The sequence below is a fragment of the Xiphophorus maculatus genome, chromosome 5 (genome assembly GCF_002775205.1).
Source record: "Xiphophorus maculatus strain JP 163 A chromosome 5, X_maculatus-5.0-male, whole genome shotgun sequence".
Classification (NCBI taxonomy): Eukaryota; Metazoa; Chordata; class Actinopteri; order Cyprinodontiformes; family Poeciliidae; genus Xiphophorus; species Xiphophorus maculatus.
In genome coordinates, this window is record NC_036447.1 from 13,811,148 (window position 1) to 13,831,137 (window position 19,990).

General features: G+C 36.9%; 1 protein-coding gene across 4 annotated transcripts in view; it reads right to left on the reverse strand.

Moving 5' to 3' along the window:
* The window catches only part of LOC102217791 (double C2-like domain-containing protein beta), a 49,010-nt gene that overhangs the window by 11,810 nt on the left and 17,210 nt on the right, over nucleotides 1-19,990 (reverse strand). For all 4 annotated transcript variants that reach the window (XM_005807765.2, XM_023333566.1, XM_023333567.1 and 1 more), the window contains exons 6-8: nucleotides 11,863-11,989; nucleotides 11,314-11,370; nucleotides 10,636-10,760 (exon numbers count right to left, since the gene is read on the reverse strand). In XM_005807765.2, the coding sequence (XP_005807822.1) occupies nucleotides 10,636-10,760; nucleotides 11,314-11,370; nucleotides 11,863-11,989 (309 nt within the window). The remainder of the gene's footprint in view (nucleotides 1-10,635; nucleotides 10,761-11,313; nucleotides 11,371-11,862; nucleotides 11,990-19,990) is intronic.

A 19,990-nucleotide genomic window follows, 5' to 3' on the forward strand; every position in this document is an offset into this window, starting at 1 on the left:
TTAGTATCTCTTTTTCTGAGAGGCGTACTGGTATATTTACGCACTGGAAAGAGAAGAAGATGGAAGAGTTCGTCTAAATACTTCAAAGAGTTATTTAAATGGTCTCTGAGTTGCTTGTCAAGTGTGAACCACGTAGAACCCTCAGTTCGTCTAAGTTTACAGAAGCAAATGAAAAAACTTTCTTGGCTCCTCGGCGGATCTGGAACAAAGTTTCTGAAAACCTGAGAAGAGCAGAAGCAGTCCGCTCCTTTAAATCATAATATCTGGCACAACTAAGTATTTTTTTCTTATTTGCAACAAGAGAATAAATAAGAGAGTCAACCAAGCTAAACTTCTATTTGGTACATAAAAGACAAAGCTCAGGTTAAATCATGGGGAAGTCTGGACTGTAGTAAATCACTGTACATGCCCCAGACACCCCATTCCCATTCCTGGAGTAACAAAACATTCTCTTACAGTGGCATTCATTGTTATGGCTGCATAAATAAAAATAGAGGCTGCATGGCATCAACCAAAGTCTGTCTAAATAACCACAGGAAATTCATAGAGTAATTTATTACAGGAGGAGGCTGGTCCGTAGAGATAAGCAAGGATTATCCAGCAGATTTTTTTGTCCTCATGGTTTTCTTAGAAAATGGGATGCTCACTACAAAACTACTGGTACACTAACCAACAAAATATTAATGCACTCTAAAACCTCCATCATTATATTTCACCAGCTTGCACAGGCTGATAAGGAGAACAGGGAACAATGGTTAAAGAGAAGTGTTTTTCTCATGAGCAAGTGAGGAGAACTCTGTTCTGCACACATTATAATAAAATCTAATAGAACTGAATCACTTCAGCCTAAAACACAAACACATGGCTGCTACAAATATAAAAGTATCATAATGAATATTCGATGGTGGAGCTTCCTGTTTATTTGTTATGTGGGCATGTTAGGTGTAAAGGAGAAGCCATGTTCACAAGTTTATTCTCAACCCAGCTGAAGCCTCTAAATACATGTATCTGTTACTGCAGTGGCATAATCTCATATTATAAAACTGTTGAAAAATCCAGCTTATGAATAGAGTACATGCATTCAGTTGTAAAACAAAACACTGTACATTAAGAAATAATTGTCTTAAAAAAACACTGGATGGCATAACTATTGGCATCTATAATAAGTTCTTTAAAATAAATGTAACTTAAGAATTATGTAATTCATATCTTAGTTTCTTCCAGTGATCAAAGCTTAGAGGAATGTCCATAACTTTCTGTTTAAATATGACACAATACAGACGTCCATTTGTTAGCCACTGACCACTAGGCTGCTACCACACACAGTAAGAAGAACGGTTCGGAGGTCAAAACGACCTCCAAAAATACATTTATGAGACCTACAGCTAGACCTACAGCTAAGAGCGGCATTTAGAGGTCACCAAGTCTCCATAGCAGCAGTCCCACGCTACCTACATGTCAAGCAGTGTTCTGGGAGTGATGTCAGAAAAGTGTTTCCTGTATGTTTACAAATGGAAACATATAGAGCTGACTAAACCCCTCAGACAACTTAAATGGAGCTTTGTGCTGCATGCTGCTGGGTTTCATCCAGGGGAAATCCCACACTAGTGAATTGTTGTTGTGCTGCAAATTAAAAGTAATGTCCTTTTGGTCCCACAACAACCGGGTGCATGATCTGAAAGCGAACAAGATTCGCAATACAGTCTTGTTTGATGGGAAAGGCCACAATAATCCATGATGGGTGGTTTGTGGTTGGGCAAAACCACAAACCAGCTGAATGAAAAGGGTTTAATATTAAGCTTTTCTACAAATAAACAATGCACATCTGACCATATTATAATCTCTATATTGGAGATTCTGGGATGATGTGAGACTGATTCTTCTTTAAGTTGGATAGAAACCAACCATAATTTAGTATTTTAGCAGGATAATGATCTAAAATATACAGATAAATTAAACACAGAAGTGTTTCCACCATACCCAGAGGCTGTTGCCTTTCTCTATCAGTCAATGGGGAATAGATGGAGTAAACAATACAAGTGACTGACAGAAAGGGCATCTGGGGGTAAACAATTAGTTTATTTTAAGGCTTTTTTACATCCCTCTTACTCAAAAAAAAAAACGTGACTGTCACTGTAAGAACAGCAGCTTCTTCCTTGACCTGTCAAAAAGACAATGTTATTTGAAACAGCCAGGTTTAGTGTTCAGAGATAGCCTCTGTTAACTCCACACTGTCGTTCCCTCCCTCCCTTTACTTTCATGCTTTGTAGGCCGTGCTTTTTTTTATTTGAGTAGTGGACCTCCAAAAATAGACGTTCAAAGCAGAGGCTGGAGACAAAGATGGAGAGATTGAATAATTGAAAGCTATGGTGGGTTTCTCAGACCAACCCTCCGTCTAGACAAGTCCGAACTAATGGAAAGACGCATGTATCAACTTTAACAGCAAAAGACTTTACATATTTCAATGAAAGGTGTTGCACATTAATGTGTTGAAATCAGTTATCAATCCATTCATCTAAGTGAAGACGGTTAGTACTGTAATGTAGTAAGTAATGAACCTGGACAGATTGTACCTCACCCTACGTTTTCTTTTAGCAAAAACTTAGTGAAGAAAATTGGATGTGAACAGCTCTTTTCAAATATATTAACCTGAAATAACACTTAAAACTAATTACAGATATTAAAAAAATAATCTTAAAACAATGGGATTTACCTGATTTAACCAAAATTATTCTAAAATGTCATGTCTCCTAGTCAATGACATTGAATCAACCTTTTGAGTTGGTTGTGTTATTACAACCACTCAATTTATTTTTAAATTAAAAATAACTCACATTTAAAATTTTATTAAACAAATGTTCCAAAACAGATAAAGCATAATAAAGGAAAAGGTCAAATTCATGCCAGCACGTACTTAAAAGCAACATTTTAGGAACAGAATTAAAAATGTAATCATCAAGCTCACACAAAGGAAACAATATATAAACCTTTAACTAATCTTGTGTTTGTTCATTTTTAAGTAGAATCAAACGAAATGTGAAGGACAACTTAAAAGAGCAACAAAAGCAAAAAATATCTGTCGAAAAGCGCATTGCTCTCTGCGGTTTGCCTTTTCGCCATATAAGCCACATGTCAAAGTCACAACTTGGCAGCATAACTGTTGGAGTCATGAGAATTTTGAAGCTGAAGCTGTCCTGACAGCATGTTAAAATGGAGAAGAAGAAACAAAACAAATGAATAAAAGCAGCACAAAGAACACTGAGAAGTGACAGGAAGAGACAGGGGAGAGGGAGCTGGTGTTAAAGTCGAAATAATTTAAAACACAAACTCAACAACAGATAAAAGAAAGTGAGTGAACAACATTTTGAAGGTGGGAGCTAAATATATTCCTGCAGCTGGGGGGAAACTGGGATTTCTACCTGACATAAGTCCAGAGAAAGGAAAAAAAATAAAGCTGCAAAGTATGGCAGTACGCTTGGTCAGCAGGAAGTAACTGACATGCCTCGTAATTTTGAAAGAATAACTTTGTGTTTATGCATCGTGAATGTGCACAAGCACATTCACGATGCACTTAGATAATTCTGACCTTTGTTAAAGCGCCTATAGGCTGAATGCCAGTCAGAAAGAAGAGAAAACTGTCATGGCTTACGCAACGATTGTAGAATAGTTGTTTTATGCTCCTCTCCTTTTGGGTTTACTGCAGTGAGCGCAGTGTTGGCTCAACGTACAGCGAGCTATATCAACAACTAAAGTCTGAAATGTTGCTTACTGCATTTGTATTGACCTTTTTTCAAACTGAAGCTGGAAATCTACTGAAATCTAAGCCTAGAAAAGTCCTGGACTTAAAGAAATATTGATTTGATTTTTGCCGTGGGGCAGGAATTAAATCCAGATGTCATACTGAGAACTCGTAGGTATCACTCTGCCCAGATCACAGTTTTACGGTAACAGACTTTTTTAAAAATATATATATATTTTAGAATCACTTTTATAGTATAGGGTGCAGAAGGACAACAACTACAATTCCCAGAATGCCTGGGAACACCTAGTCCACTGTGTTTCAGAAAATGTGCTGAAGTTATTAGAAGGAAGTGTAATTTATGACTTTGCCAAGCAAAAATATTTTCTACATGAGATCTCATACAAATAGTAATAAAAAACATTTTAAACCTAAAACTAAGACAAGCACTTGTCTTTGATTTTACTATTTGCCAGATTTAAACACCCTGTCAGTACTTTTGTTTAACGTGATTTTACTTATGAAAGACAGATTTATGAATTAATTGCGCTTTTAAGAGATAATTCTATCAGAAAAATCCCAGCGTGAACAGCTCCAGTTCAAGCTGTGAGTTGAAGATGTGTTATCGTAGTGAGCCGGTTAACAGACAGTCATCTTTGTGACACAGCTTAATTATTGAAAACCCACGCAAAACAATTAATTTGGCTTCAAAGTACAGCTATCTTCTGCATCTTATTTTGGTCTCAGTATTTAACATTGACAAGGCTTCCTACTGTGACAGTGGCAGTGATCTACCTGCTTTCTCTTTCCTTATCAGTGCTGCCGTATATCTGTCTGCTCTGCCTTCCAGCCGTCTTCTGAGCGTTCTGTGGGCGTAGGTTGATAAGTGAGGGGGGCTTTTTCATTTGGCGCTCTAAGACTTTTAGTAACTCCTGATTTTTCCCAGGTAAAATACAATCCTGCCTCCAAGCCTAGATTTGTTCTGCACTGTGGCTTGCCTGTCCTCTCTCTGCCCAGCTCATTTAACCTTCTCAAGCCAATTCCTTTTGCAAAGCTAAATGTTCCCTCTATGCTCAATTCTCTATCCTGAGGTCATGGATGAGATGTCAGGATAGACATCTCAAAGTCACACACTCAGACACCCGTGTTAAAGTACTAAGTTAAGACTCAACTCTGAGTTTCAGGTTCTCAGTGCGGGTTTATCTTTCAGAAGTGTCGCCATAGTAACATGTGCTGGAAGCTGCAAGTCGGGAAGAACAAGATCCTGGAAAAAGGCGGCTGAAATGAGCTTCCTCTTTAGGGTGGGTGGACTCAGCTTTAGAGATAGGGTAAAAAGTTCCCTAGGGGAGCTTGAAGGTAGAGGTACTGCTTCTCTGAATTGACAACTAGTTATTAGTTGAGTGAGTTGTGGAGTCAGGAGGCCTCCTTCTAGCCTCTTTTGTAGTTTTTCATGTCCTACTTGGAGGACCTTTGCTAAGTTGAAAGCGCCTGCAGTTCAGGTACTTCCTCAATTATGTAACTGTTTTTGCATTTTAGCATTTTGCACCCCACCACAAAAGAAATTCATCTCACTGTTAGTGGCTTTCGGAAAAGTTTCTCAGCTCCTCTCACAGTGTGTTCTGAACGACCTTATTATCTCTGGCAGGTTCCTTTCAGTATTCTGTTATTGGCCCATTAACTAAACCAGTGAAGTGTGACACTGGTAAGCAGTTCCATTCCTGTTTTTATGATTATTTGCTTGTCTTTTGCCACTGCTGACAAACATGGTTTTAAAGAAATAAGTTAAGCTTAAAAGTGGCATCCAGCAGAAAATCATTGAATAAAAGGAGAAAAAAACTTAATCGGTTTTAAAGGACTTTGAAAAGGCATTGAAAGGTTTGCCAAATATTTATTACCTGCACACTTCACAGATAAAATGTTTTCAAATGCAGCATGTTATGACCTGAAGGGACTTTGGTTTTGGGTTTTGCTTTGTTTCAATATTTATTTTAATATTTTCCTCCCAGCAGCTGCGTTTCCGTTACAAATGCGTTCAAAAAACTTTATATTCAGCTAATGTAATAAGAAACGCAATTAAAATCACACGTGAATAACTTTGTTCACGTGATAAGTCATTTAAAAACATGCCGCACCAACATCCAAAATCTGGTTGTTGATTTTGTTTCCATTGCAGTTTTGCAAAATAAACCAATTTTAATATGGCCAAAAAAAAACCACACCTCCACCAAGCTGCAAAATGTTTTATTGAAAAATTAGAGGGTTTTTTTTTAGCTTTTCCATTAAGCAAATTTATTTCCATGATGTCAAACTGCACAATTTTATGGTCAATGGAAACACAGCTAGTGTGTTCAATCAGCCATTTCTCCCAGTGACTTGCCTTCCCTCACAGCTGCACCCAGTTTCTCATCACCTCTCTATCTTAAATATCTCTTACTTGGTTGGCTCCTCCTGTTTTGCCTCTGACATGTTTCCTAGTTCCTCTTGTGATGTATTATTTTGAATTCCCTCCTTAACTTTAGCTTTTTGTAAATGTTTTTACATTTTGTGGAGTAAAAATGTTAATTTTTTTCCTGTCTGCCTCCTTGCATTTGGATCCTGCTCTTCACCTTGACATTACATTTATGCAGCATTTTCACACTTAGATGCTTCAAATGATCAAACAAAGAACAGCAGCAATCTGAGAAAAAAAAAGTATTGTTTACAAACTAAACAACACTGGCCAGACCCAGACCTAAACTTTGTCAGGCCCACAGAAGCAAGAAGTCAATTGCGTATTACCAGCCTGACAACAAGAAATGGATTAAAACATCTTAAGCAAACTTAACAGAAAAAGGGATAGAAAGTCTGCAAGGACACACTTTTTAACAGCACTGTCTCAGCCACAAGAGTTAACATCAAACTCTCTCTGCAGATCTTTATTTGAAGACTGACATGCACAGTCCTCCACAGATTTATGTAGGGATGGATGCTATGGGCGCAGCAGATCACAGAATAGACATAACACAGAAATTTCCATTAAAAGTGTCTTGAAGCATTGTGTCTCCCGCTAGCTGACTGCTTCTTTCAAACTCTTATCAAGCCTCTGGATCACAACAGGAAAACATTTGCATCTAGAGATAAAAGTGTAGCGAATCAAAGAAAACCAGACACGTTAATGTCTTTAACTGACAGCATTGCAGATTTACTCAGCAGAAGCCTGTTCCAGATTTAAACCCATTAAGCACAAATCATCTCTTGGCTAAAAATAAACCATATCTAGGTTAAACATAAAAGCAGAATAAAATCGGGTGAACACAGACAAGTCTTTTAAAACATGTTCTTTTACTACTTTTTTTTTTTTTTGAATAAAAAAAATCCCATTAATTAAACACAACAGATTAAACATTAATTAAACACAAAACATAAAACTTCTTCTGTAGTTGAGCTTTAATAAACTGCTTGTTAGAATAATTATGTTTTGTTATCATTCTTACATAAGTAGTTACCAGTTTGCTTTTCATTTAAAGATTTAGTATTAACACCCGAGAGAGGAGAAATTTGTTAAAGTGTGTGAGACAGAGCTAACCTTTCTTTAACCCTTAAAACATGTTCTTTGTAGATGGTCTTCTGAAAGTTTCCTTAGTCGTAAAACTGCTTTTGTTTGTTTTGTTAGTTCCTGGGGGCTCCTAATCTTATCACCACCTTCCCCTTTTCTTTTGTTTAGTGTTAATAAAAGGCAAGTTCTACTGCAGAGTTTCTGAACACATGGTGATACTGTTCAGAGTTTGCTTTGTCTTCTCCTTCTGCAGAAGCTTGGTTGAAAACTCATAAACGTTGTCTGTGGTTCTTTCTTTGTATTTAGGTAAACAAAATACCTATCACTGCTATTCCCAGGAAGCCTCCCACTCCTGGAGGTGCTGTTGGTTACAGAGGAATTTGTCTTGTGTGGGAACTGTTGGTTTTCCAGGACAGTAAACTGATCAGAGATTGAGCTGTGTGGGTTTTTTTCTGTCACCATTCACGCCTCGCAGTTAGAGTGGCTCAGGTTTGCAGAGCTTAAGGTATTACCTCTTCTCTTTTGTATATTTTAGTGTTTTGAGGAGAATTACGCCTGCTCAGATGAACAGGATTTCACTCTGTCACAGGTTTGGGGAGTAGTTTTATGACTACTATCTGCTGTGTTGCTTGGGTTTCATGATGCTGTTTGTTCTTTAACAAACATCTGACACCTTCACAGAAGAGCTGCATTTATAGGAAGATTGAAACACACACAGGTGGACTCTGAAAGCAACTAGAAACACTAAATTTTATTTAGTGCAGTGTCAAAATACAAATGCTACATGCTACAATTTTAAGAACCATGTGCCATTTTCTGTTCCCTTAGAAACCATGACCTCTGTGTTGGTCTACACAAGATCTAAATATGGTTGTGTAACAAAATGTGAAATTCTGGAGGCATGAACACTTTTGCAAGCTGCTGTATCATTCTGCTCTGCCTGATAATGCTGTTTGAGATCACAGAAGCTGGGTCTGATTGTACTCAAGCATACTGGTGCAACACCCTGAAGTCTAAGTTGCTTTAGTGGTTCATTTCAAGTTTCATTTCAGATTCACTCAACAGTTTCAAAACCCTAAAATCTCCCCTGTGTCCAGTCCAGCACAATATACAAAAAAAAACAAAAAACAAAAATTTAGCTTTTTTAAATGATGGAAACCAGAAGGGTCTCATGTGTTCAACTTTTTTGAACACACGAGAGCACAGCCAAATCTGATTAAATCTGCAGCATGAGAGACAGCTGGTGAGGAATCACAGTATAGGGAACCAGAACATATATTTCCATCAGAGTTGAAGACTGGTCATTGCTTAAAAAAAGCACTTATAGGTAGTTTTTGTTTAATCTTATGGTAAAATAATTACCCCATAGAGGAGTGATACCCAAAATAATGGGTGCAAAAAATAATAATAATAATTTAACCAAACTTTCTGCTTGGATTAATTAACAAAACCAAGAGACATGACCAGCAACAGAACAACCTTTGACTCAGTGTTTTCTTAGATTGAAAACTATTTTTAAAATCAATTTATTTAATAAACTGAACTTGACTGCATTGTTTGATAATTAGAATCCAATAAAAATTTCTGTCAGAGTTTGAATTTGAATGTATCTGGATGATTGAATTAACTTTTTTCTAAAGTGCCTTGAGATAACATTTAAATGGAAATTGAATTAAATAAACAATTGAATTAAATTAACCGAACTGAAAATGGCAGAGAAAAAAAAAAAAAACTAAGGTCACAAGATACTGGGGAGAGTGATTACTGGGGGGTAGACAGGTGAGATACTACGCAGATGAAAAACACCTGTAAGAAGAGCAGAAACCTGAGGCACCTAATGCGATGAAATGAGATCTTGTGATAACAAAATGTCACAATATTTCCTGGCTGGTCCAGAGAAGGTTAGCTTTCCAGACTAGATAGCGTGACCATGAATGTACTGCCTCTCAACCAATCGTTGCCCTGAGAAAGTGAAAATAGATGAATATAAAAGGTAGTGTGCTGCATACACTACCTTTTCTTATTCACTTTTTCCTTTTAAAATGTCAAGAGTTACAAAACTACATCCAAAATATATTTGAGAGGCATCTCAGCAGAAGTGACTGTTATACAAAAACAGAGAATGATTTCTCTTTTAAGACCTCTTAAAAGTATCCTCAAAAGGTTGGACCAACTTTGTATAATAGATACCTGAAATAAAATATTCTAGACTGATTACAGATTGTATTACATAGATTATTTGTGATTCATTCAAACAAAAAACTAGAAATCCTAGTTACCCTAAAATTCTCTTTGTATCAGCTTTCAGTGTTGAAAACTTAAAATTTGTACCCAAAATGAAAACAAATGAGACGCCAACAAACTAATTCAGAAAAAAAAGACAATTAGACATTTTCCTTAACAACTAGTAGATAGATTGTGGCAGTTGGAGAGACTGATCTTCTCAATATAGCTTACTTTTTTTTTCTTATTAGAGCAACAGAAAAGAACAAAACATCTGCATGATCAATTTGGGGAACTAGAATAGTTAAAGTTGTGTCGGACTGCTACAATAATTATTGAGGAGAGAATTATTATTTTGCAGATGTCACTGAAAGATTACAGAAAGTTGCATGTAGGATTTCAAATGTCTGAAGATCCAGGAAAACACACAGCAGTAGAGCTCACAGTGCTGGTGGCTTATATGCTGCAGACATATAAGCTTAACACCACAGTCGAGAGAATCACCAAATCTTTTGGTGAACAGGTTCCGGAAACTATTATATGGAAGCATTTAACTTCAGACATCGGAATCAAATGAAGAACTCCAAATGTTAGATTAAAGCTCTATTTCCCCCTCAGTGATTTAACTCGTCAAGATGAATCCATTCTGATTAGCAGGTTGACACTTTTCACAAGAACATTAACTTAACCTTCAGTAAAAGAAATAAAAAATAAGATAATAATAATAATAATAATAATTACATTAGAGAAAAACTTGATTTGGGAATTTTTTTTTTTCAATTTTCCTTTAATTCACTTCGCTTTAACCAGCCAGAAGTGGCTGGTTAAAGCGAAGCATCTGATGCAACAGTATTTACTTTGATGATCTTTTCAGAGCTTAATGTAAATGAGCCAAAGTTACGAATGCTTTGATGCATTAATCTTGTAATTTCTTCATTTGTTTCAAAACTACTACTTCTCTATCAAGGAAATTAAAAATTAGAGGAAAAAAAACTATTTACTCATTATCTCTCAACTTAGCCAAACAATCTGTTAGTTTAAAAAAAAAAAGCTTATTTGAACATCAAATTCAACAAACTCAAACTTTTTTTAAACTCATGAATATCTGCACGCAATATTTTTGTGGATCTTGACTTACATTTTGACAAATGGGTCAGAGTAGCCGTTGGAGTCCATGGCGGCCAGATGGGCACAGCGTATGATCCCAACCAGCAGGCAGCCCTTCTCTGTGTTATAGCACAGTGACACCAGGATGCGTCCACGCTGGGGGCAACAAAAACACAAATAGTCTTCAGACACACCCCGATCTCTCCCGCTTGGAGGACTGCAAATGTCCCACAACTATACCAAGTTTCTTCAAAAATAATTTACCCAAAGTAATTAAAAGGAGCATTAGGAATTTATTTGATGCTTTTACATTTCGTCCATTGTGTATGCCTGGAGGTTTCAAATTAAACCTTGTAATTACATGCCTTATCGGAGTCTGGCTAAAAGGCACTACTCTCTTCCTGCTTTAATCTTCGGGGTGAACCAGAATCCGAATCTAATCAGAGACCGGAGGCTATTAGCTTCTGTCTTGAAATCATGAAGAGAAATTAGATGGAGGCCATGAAAGGAGTAAAACACCAGACTGGTGTCATTTTCACACTGCTGATATGCGGTGACCATCAGAGTGGTTCCACTGCTCTCCTAGACTAATAAAGTTCATGCTTCAGATTCAGATTAAAGGTGTGCAATTACACTTTTTAAGATCTTTTTTTTTTCCTAAACATGATATATTACATAATGATGGTGAAGAAGGTGATGTTTTGATTACCTCTTCCTCTGCCACGACTGCTCCCTGCTCCACCAGCTGATTGTTAGTTTCCTTATTCTGAAAAGAGACAAAATTCTTCTGTTTGGACATTTTGGTTTTTTTAACAAGGGCTGCATGATATTAGGAAAATGTGACATGAGATAATAACGGTGAATGTTACAACAACCATACAATGTAGGATAAATAAATACTTAAAAACTGTCAATGTGTTTCTGCTTTGGGTTAACTGTAAACAAATCCCCAATAATGAGTAGTCTACACAGATACTGGTAAAAATAAATCTCATTGTTTCTATCTCAACAACAAGGTTTTAATAAAAAATCTGCTGAATTGGCTTAGAAATAACCTCTTTGTAACCTACTATGTGTGTCATCAATTACAATCCAACATCTTTCTATGTTCTAATTCTTAAAGATAAATCTGAATTAGAAAAACTTGGCACCAGCTGGTCAAAGATTTACAAAAACAAAACAATCAGAAATTGGTCTCTTGTACATAATGAATTTTATTTAGATTTTTTATTTGATACATTTTTGATGTTATTCATACCTGTGCGATTCTCTCCAGGCCCATATTGTAGCGTTTGTTTTCACCCTCTTTCAGTTTCTTCAGAGCCACTCTCACCTCCCCAATGAACTCATTTCGTCCGAGTCTGTCCATGTCACACACACACAGCCTTCATACAAAACACACACACCCAGATGAATACAAGAGAATAAGAGGGGGTGAACAAAAGAAAGCTCTACATTAAGGCCTGCCAGTGCATTCAGCATTCTGAAGCAAGCATCTGCAGCACAAAAAGCTTCCAAGAGTAGCCGAGCAGGTGAGCGCTCTTCTTAGAAATCATCACAAGCTGTGTGATTGCTGAGGAGCATGAGTGCTTCCAAAAACAACCCAAAAATCTATGATTTCCTCACTAAAACTGAAGGATATTAAAGGACAAAAAAAAATTAAATCATGCAATCAGACTTTTAGTTTCTGCAGTAAAGCGAGCTGTGGAAGAGGCTGATAACACAGAACAAAATAATGTTTAAAGTCGATGGTTAGGAAACTTGGCTGGTGTTTGTGTTGCTAAAAAAAACAAAGCATAGCAAAATCACACCCACTTTCTGCCATTTTATCCTCACCCACTTTCACTTTGCTCACCTAAACAACACATTTTTATAATATACACTTTATTTTATTCCACCAGGAACATTTTCCTGGAAGTCAAAGCGAAGGCTTCATGCATCAATGTGAAGAAAGAAAAAAAAGATTGAAATAAAGAATAAATGCAACATTCGCAAGAAACAAAACAAAAAACAACTCATGATGAAAAAAGAAATGTTAAAAACTGGATTTTCCATACTGTCATTGAAAAACATTGAGCACACAGAATGTGTGCTACTGTGTTTTTAAAGCTGTCAAAAATTACAAAATATGGGGAATTAATCCAAGTTAAGCACATAAGAAGAAAATGTTTATGTCTTTAAAATTAAAGAGTAAAATAAAAACTGAATAATGACCAATGTGCAAGGTTAGGCCTGGCACTACTGCAGCCTGAAAGTCATCTGTATTAAAAGGTTTATTTTACATTTTTACTGTAGTAATATATCACTCATAATAAGCAGTCTGATGTTCTGTTGGTCTGAGCTGCCTGGATCTGATCCCCTATTGGGCCATTTGACTATTTTTGAAATATTATTTTTTTCTTGACTAAACCAAAACAGCTTTAATCACCTCTTTGTTCATGAATATTATTTTACAAAATCCCAATGGTGTAAACTATAAAAGTCAGATTCCAAAGGCAGAAAAGTAAAATGGTGTATGGAGATTAAACTGGTTTCATACTGGTGTCTAGTTTGCCTTTTAAGATGTTGTTTGTTCTTCATTTTGGTTCTCATTTGCTATTCGGTTGATGTTTCTGTCTTTTTGCTTGAAACCATAAAAGTTTAATGAATTATTGGTTGTAACATATCAGCATATCCACACTTTGTAAAAATATAAAAAAGCAGCATTTCTCTCCGTCTATGAGACAGACTCTTAACAGTTAACATGGTAGCCCTAAAAGTATTATTATGGATCTATGAACTTGTGAGTGCTCTCAGATCCATGGCTGTCATTTAACTGCATACCTGCTGTGTGCAGATGTACAGAAGCACAGATTCACATTTTTCTCAGATTCTACTATAATAGAAATGCCATTGATGTAGAGAACTTAGGCAATGGCTTAACTTTGAGAATGGAGCATCTGTTTGGTATTTATGCAAAATCTAATCAGGAAAATAAAACAAAACAGGAAATGCTTGCCAGGGAAACAGAAGGAGGCTTTTTTTTTTTTTTTTAGAAAAGAAATCCAAACTTTTGGGAGAAATTGTGTCTTATATCACATCAACCTTGATCCCATCACAGACACCCTGCATGTATGACAGCGTAAAGGGAAATAAATAAACAGCCCTGGTCATGAGTCAAAGCCATTCCCCAGCTCTTGTTAGAGAAACTCATCAGTTATGACTAAAAGCCTGGAACCAGCAAATCAAATGTCCAAATGTTTGCCTGGGATAGGAGGAGAGAGAAGGAGGGATGGCAGAGGATGCGGTCAGTTCATTTCACAAAGGTAGAACAGCTGATCCAACTGTTGTTTTAATTAAATTTATGGTGCATCAAATAAAAAAATACAACACAAATAAAATCATTTTCAGTTTTATCTGTCCCAGGGGGAAAAAACCCAATTGCTAATGTAAAAAAGAAAAAAAAACTAAACTACTAGCTTTGTTACTGCAGATGTAACTGTAAATGTAGCTTAAAGATAGCAGAGTTTGTCATCTTTGGATAGAGATATGTAATGTTGATTTTTTTATGCATCCTAGTCTCTCTTTAAAAGCATAACACAAAGTCATATGGCTATCTGTTGTGTCTTGTTAAATGTTTGTATTTCCTCCCCCAACGCTTCTTAAAGTAAATTAAGTTCAAAGCTCTTTCATATAGACTAGCATAATCCAAGCATTTCAATGAGGCAATAAAAGATGCTTCATTGCCAATTCATGCCCCACCACAAACTCCAAGTACCTTGACAGAGAAAGATCATTTTCAAGTAGAAATATAGAAAAAGTTGTGGTCTAATTACAATGCTTGCTTGAAAAAATGTGATCCTCAGACTCTTGAAAACAACAATTTTGCATTCATGAGCACATTTTCATGTTCCAAACTCTACCTGACAATATCGATACCCACTACATTTTTACATTTGCTGAGCCTAGTTGGCCGGTCCTTCTTCTGTTCATTACTAAAGAACTCCATTGCTGTTTATTTGGTCACATAGTCCAGTCCTCATGCCACCCAGAGATCAGTTTTGTACATTTCCTGAACCTCTTTCTACCCCTGGACAGCAGCTGGATGTGTCAGAGTATTGTGGGAGACATAATGGCCAGGGGAAACTCTAAATCCTGAATGATTGAATTTACCAACAGCAGCACAACACCTCCACAGGATCATCCGTCACGCCTCCCAAAGGGACTCACACGGGTGTAAGCCATCTGTTCTCCACTTTCATCAAAGCACAAGGGCATGATAACTAGAATTTAATACCACCACCTTTGGACTAATAAGTCTAAAATAAGATCTCTTTTCATTTCTTCTTTTTTGTTTGTTAACAATTCTCTTACTTTTGCTGCTTTTACTAGCAGTGGGAGTAAGGAAGCAGGATAATGGGATTCAATCAGTCCTCACATTTACTAAGATGAGTCTACTTTTTCAAATGAAATACAAATATTTCAGTGTCCTTTTGGTTGAGGAAGAAAGGAAGGAAACCATAATCTTTATATGTAAAAACAAAATCTGAAAAGTGTGGAGCCCATTTGTATTTAGCAATACAATAGAGCCACCTTTTGTTGATATAACAGCTACAACTCTGTTAGGATATAATGTATGTCTTTATTAGGTTTTCCAACAATAACATGTCCTATTCCTCTTGCTCCAACTTTAATTGCTGATTATCTGGAAGCGTGGACCAACATGGACTGAATGGCTCTGTTCAAAAACAGTCCAGAAACTTCTGTCATTATTCACAACTCCTCCATCTGTTCACTGATGGACAAAGATTAAACGGATCCCAAGATATCGAGCTCCGTTGAACAAATCCCAGGCGGAGCTCTGAAGAGAGATGAGAAACGAGTGCAAGGAATTGGCCAGGCTAGATCTGTGCCGCTCCTTCAGAGTTGCCCCCTGACTGCTTCTCTGATTAATGCTCTCCTCCCCAAACCTCGATTTAAGTGGACGGTCAAGTCTTGGTAGATTTGCAGATTGTGTTGTTGAAGGATGGATGGAACAGAGCAATGTATACTTTAAAAAGCTTAGAATATTGTTTTACAACCTAACCAACTCTTCTCTAAACGTCTCCAGAACTTTATCCCCGCCACATTTTTATCTTTATGATGTTGCTTATTCACTGGGGTTCTCTGAGGCCTTCACAGAATAACTGGTTTAACACTGAGAGCACATAATGCACTGGGGGACTCTATTACTAATTCTGAAACCAATTGTTGCTCTGGATTTAATTTCACAGTATTATCGTAAGGGGGAACTAAATATAATACCTTCCACTGCACAATTATACTCTACTTCATGTTGGTAATATTTATGATAGTTTGTGGTTGTAAATGGGGAAAATGTGAAAAAAGTTTGCTTTGACTCATGCTGTAAGCCTCCCATTTAATCTCAAACTAAATCAATTCCTAGATGTGTTCCTGACTCCCCACAGCCATGGACAGTGATATTTATTATGTAGCTGGAGAAAATTGGACACAGATATGAACAGGGAAAATTGAGAAGTCACACACTGGCATCATATTTGTACTCCCTTAACCCACACACAGTTAGACACCTTAGCTCTCTTGGCATCACACTACCTCCACAGTTTGGTGTTATTTTGCCGCTTGATGATAGTTTTGCTGACACACTGTGAGTCACAAGAGCTCTTAAAGATGAGTTTGTCCCCACGGCTGCTCTCCAAGGTATGCATTAATGCTCGACTCGACAATTTTTCTGTGCAAAAGGTTAGGAATAAAAGAGTGGGCTCGTTAAACTGAAAGAAAGGTTTGGATTATCAGTGTAAGTCATTTTAAAATGATGACAAGTTTGCCAAAAGGCAGAGTCAGTACAGTAAGCTGAGGAACTGATAAAGAGCTATACAACAAATCTCTCTCAGTCGAGAGAGATTTGTGGGATTGACCGTAATAAACCGTCTTGTTGTAAAGTGCAAGGTAGGAAATATCCACCTTGGAACTTCTCATTCTTTCTGTAACTTTAAAATCAGTTGAAATAAGTCAACTTTTGCAAGAGGTCTACATGATTTTTGAGTTACCTCAGATGCGTTTAAACAATTATGATTTGAAAGCAGACTACCCGTATGAATAATTCATCAAGTTGATGCACTGCATTCCACTTCATAGGACTTTTCACTCAAGACTAGAACACCTCAGGCAGCGTTGCTGCGCCAATTAAAGGATTAGCCGCTATGAAGCCAAGCGTGAATAAGCGATAGAAGACATTAGTTATTGGTTTACTCAGCTGCTTCATTCTTAATAACAAAATGGACTTCCAGTGGCTCTTAGAGATAAAGTAAACTCAGAGGCCCAAAGTCTTTAAGTGTAGATAATAAAAAAAAGAGTTCTGTAAGACCTTTGATTTTTTCCCCCTTCTACTCCAGACCTTTTCATGACTGTCTGCTATTAGCCTCTTCCTCTTTGTATTGTGCCTTGGCACGATGGCTTTATATAATCAGTCTCCATTCTAATAAAAAAATAAATTAACAAATGTTCAAGCTCCCTCTCTCACTCTGCTTTACACACATTTTTTTAATTACTACAACGAGCTGTGCATCAGGATGTTAATATAGTTGTATAGTAATTGTCATAAAAACGTATTCTTGCCCACGTAGCTCAATAGCTGATTGGACATGTAGATGTGGTGACGATGACTCACTGAGCTTCAAACTGAGCCGACTGGACGATGGTTATAAGAAGCTTCTCGCTGAAGTTGTTGCAGCATAAGGGGGTAACACTGCCTCTTAGACATCTTAAATATTTTTATTTATATCTGTTGTTTTATGAGTAACCATATATGACTTGCAAACTAAGATTTGTCTTTTCCATAAATAAAAATAAAACAATTAGGCACCATTCTGTTAAAAAAAACAAAAAAACAACTGTTTAATATTTGTCCTACTTTTTTTATGGCAATAATCATGATGTGGACAGTTTCTTTTGGGCACTCTTCAAAATGAGAAAGACAAGACAATATGCCATATCTTCTAGGAAAAAAATCTACCAACTCTTATTGCCCGTATTTACATTTATTGTGTTTATTAAGAAGTCTGTGCAAGCAAGTTGTATAAATAAAACTACAAATGTTATCACCTGCATAATTCTGACTAAGATACAGAAATACCTGTGCACGAATACGTCTCAACAATAAATTTAAAACAGCTCTGGCAATGTGTTCGTTCTCCATCACGTCTATTTTTCCTCTTTTTGTTTTAGATTTTCTGCAATGCAATTTTTCCCCTCACAAATCGTTTTGGTCTTCAAGAAGGCCAAGGAATCCACACTGGCTGTGATTTACATAAATTTACATAAGGATGGCTGGGCTTCCCCTAAATGCAGACACTATGCAAAAGAGACGCTATTTGTTCAATGCAGCACTCAGGAGCATACAGTAGATGCCCAGGCATTAGTTCCAAGCATGCTTTTAATGCACACATTTAGCAGCTGCAAATACCTTTCTGCATCAGCCCCTGATTAAAGATATAGTTTAAAAAAAAACTGAGATTGTGACAAAAAAGACTGGATGAGGATTTGTTTTACTGTGAGAGTGAGCAGGATGGAAAAGGAGTATAGGAAAGTCATGTGAAAGATGGCTTCTTTTCACCTTCATTCATTTAAGATGTTTTCATTCTAATCTCATTAATATTTTATGCTGATACTGTGTTGTACACAGGCTGCAAGAATCCCCTTTGGACTGACACAATCCAGACCCAAATGGGTTACCACATTAATGACTTTCCACACTCTGATGCACACAGTTACTGCAAAGTGGTTGTTGTGGTCAAACAAGTGTGGTCTGATGTGTGTTCTCCGTGTTGGAGTTTCACAGTTAAATCTGCTTAGGAGAGGCAAAAACCGTCTGGAGCATCAATCAGTTCCTGCAAGTTTTTCTTCAGCAGTTTTCACAGCACTGAGACATACAAAGTAGGAGAATCTCAAGCACCTTTGCCTTCCAAATATAACATATTACTCTGAAAATTTTATGCATTTAATGTAGAAAAAGGCAGAGTCCCTCGTGTACTTCGGTCTCCATTAGAACTTCAACTTGTTTTGTCCATCTGGGTTTGGACCCTCTGCGAGCTGATAGTCAATCTCTATTTCCTACATGTTGGGATTCAAAACAACAGAAAAAAACTATCATCAGATTTCGATAAAAAAAGAAAAATCCTGGATTTCACTTTGTAGTGTTTGCAGACAGGATCTCAGGGCACAGACATCGAAAGGATCATGTGTGTGTGTGAGTTTGGGAATAACAAGGTCACTTCTAGCAAATTGTTTGGTTCTGTTGGCATCTTCAGGCTATGACCTTCAGTATCTGCTTCAGTAGCTTACAGGAAAGTTTAAAGCACCTAAGGTGAGAGTCAACTCCTCTAAATTTAAAGTCAAATTTCCCCTTTGGAAAAAAAAAGTGGATTATTTTCTTTCAGGTCAGGGGACAGAAATTAAGTCTAATTGAAGAGTTCAGGTTGCTTGATCATGAATAACAATAGAATGAATCTCTCTATTTGCTAGCCTGCTGGCATCTGCTTCATAACTGAACAATAATACAAGAAATTAATTTTACCTTCCACTATAGGTTGACAAGACTCGATCTTAGAGGCAGAGTGAGGAACTCAATGAACCTTCAGTAACCAATCCTCTGCTGGTTAACAGTCTGGTAGTGTGGTTAATGAGCCATTAATTCACTTTTCATATGTGGTTTTGGTGTCTGAGGGACATTCAAAATACACTAATTTAAAAATGCTTTTTTTTTTTCAAATGGTAAAGGTATAGTAATATGGATCCTTTATTGCTGAAACAGACCAAACATGTTTAGAGATCAGAACATAAGAAAGGCTCAATGTCCAATGTGATTAACTGCATTGTCTCTGATAAAGGAAAACAATGCATTTAGGACACCTTCAAAACACGTATGAAAAAGGATTTGCTTTGTCATTCTTTTCTCCATTTTTATTTTACATACTTGACGTTACAGATCATAAAACAAATATGGATATGTTTTTTTTTAAATGAGGATTTTGTTTCAAAATAAAACTTTACAAAGCAACCTGACTCTATGTGAAGAAGTAATTGCCCCCAAACCTGCTCGTACAGTATACTAGCTTGCTCATCATGATAAACACGTAATCATTATCAAAATCTGTTCCTAATTCCCAAAATGGAGCAGGCTTTAGCTCACCATCAGGCTGACCGCAACACAACTTCACTCGTTTCCTCTCGTTACATATTTCACTAAATTCTTGCAGCAATTGGAAGACATGTTTGCATAAAAAACACTGATAACCAGCCGTACAGTGTGTTCAGCACCAGATAGTAGACTAGCAGGGCTTCCAGCTGTTTGGTGAAGAGCTGCAGCTGAAGCTACTTAAGCCGAT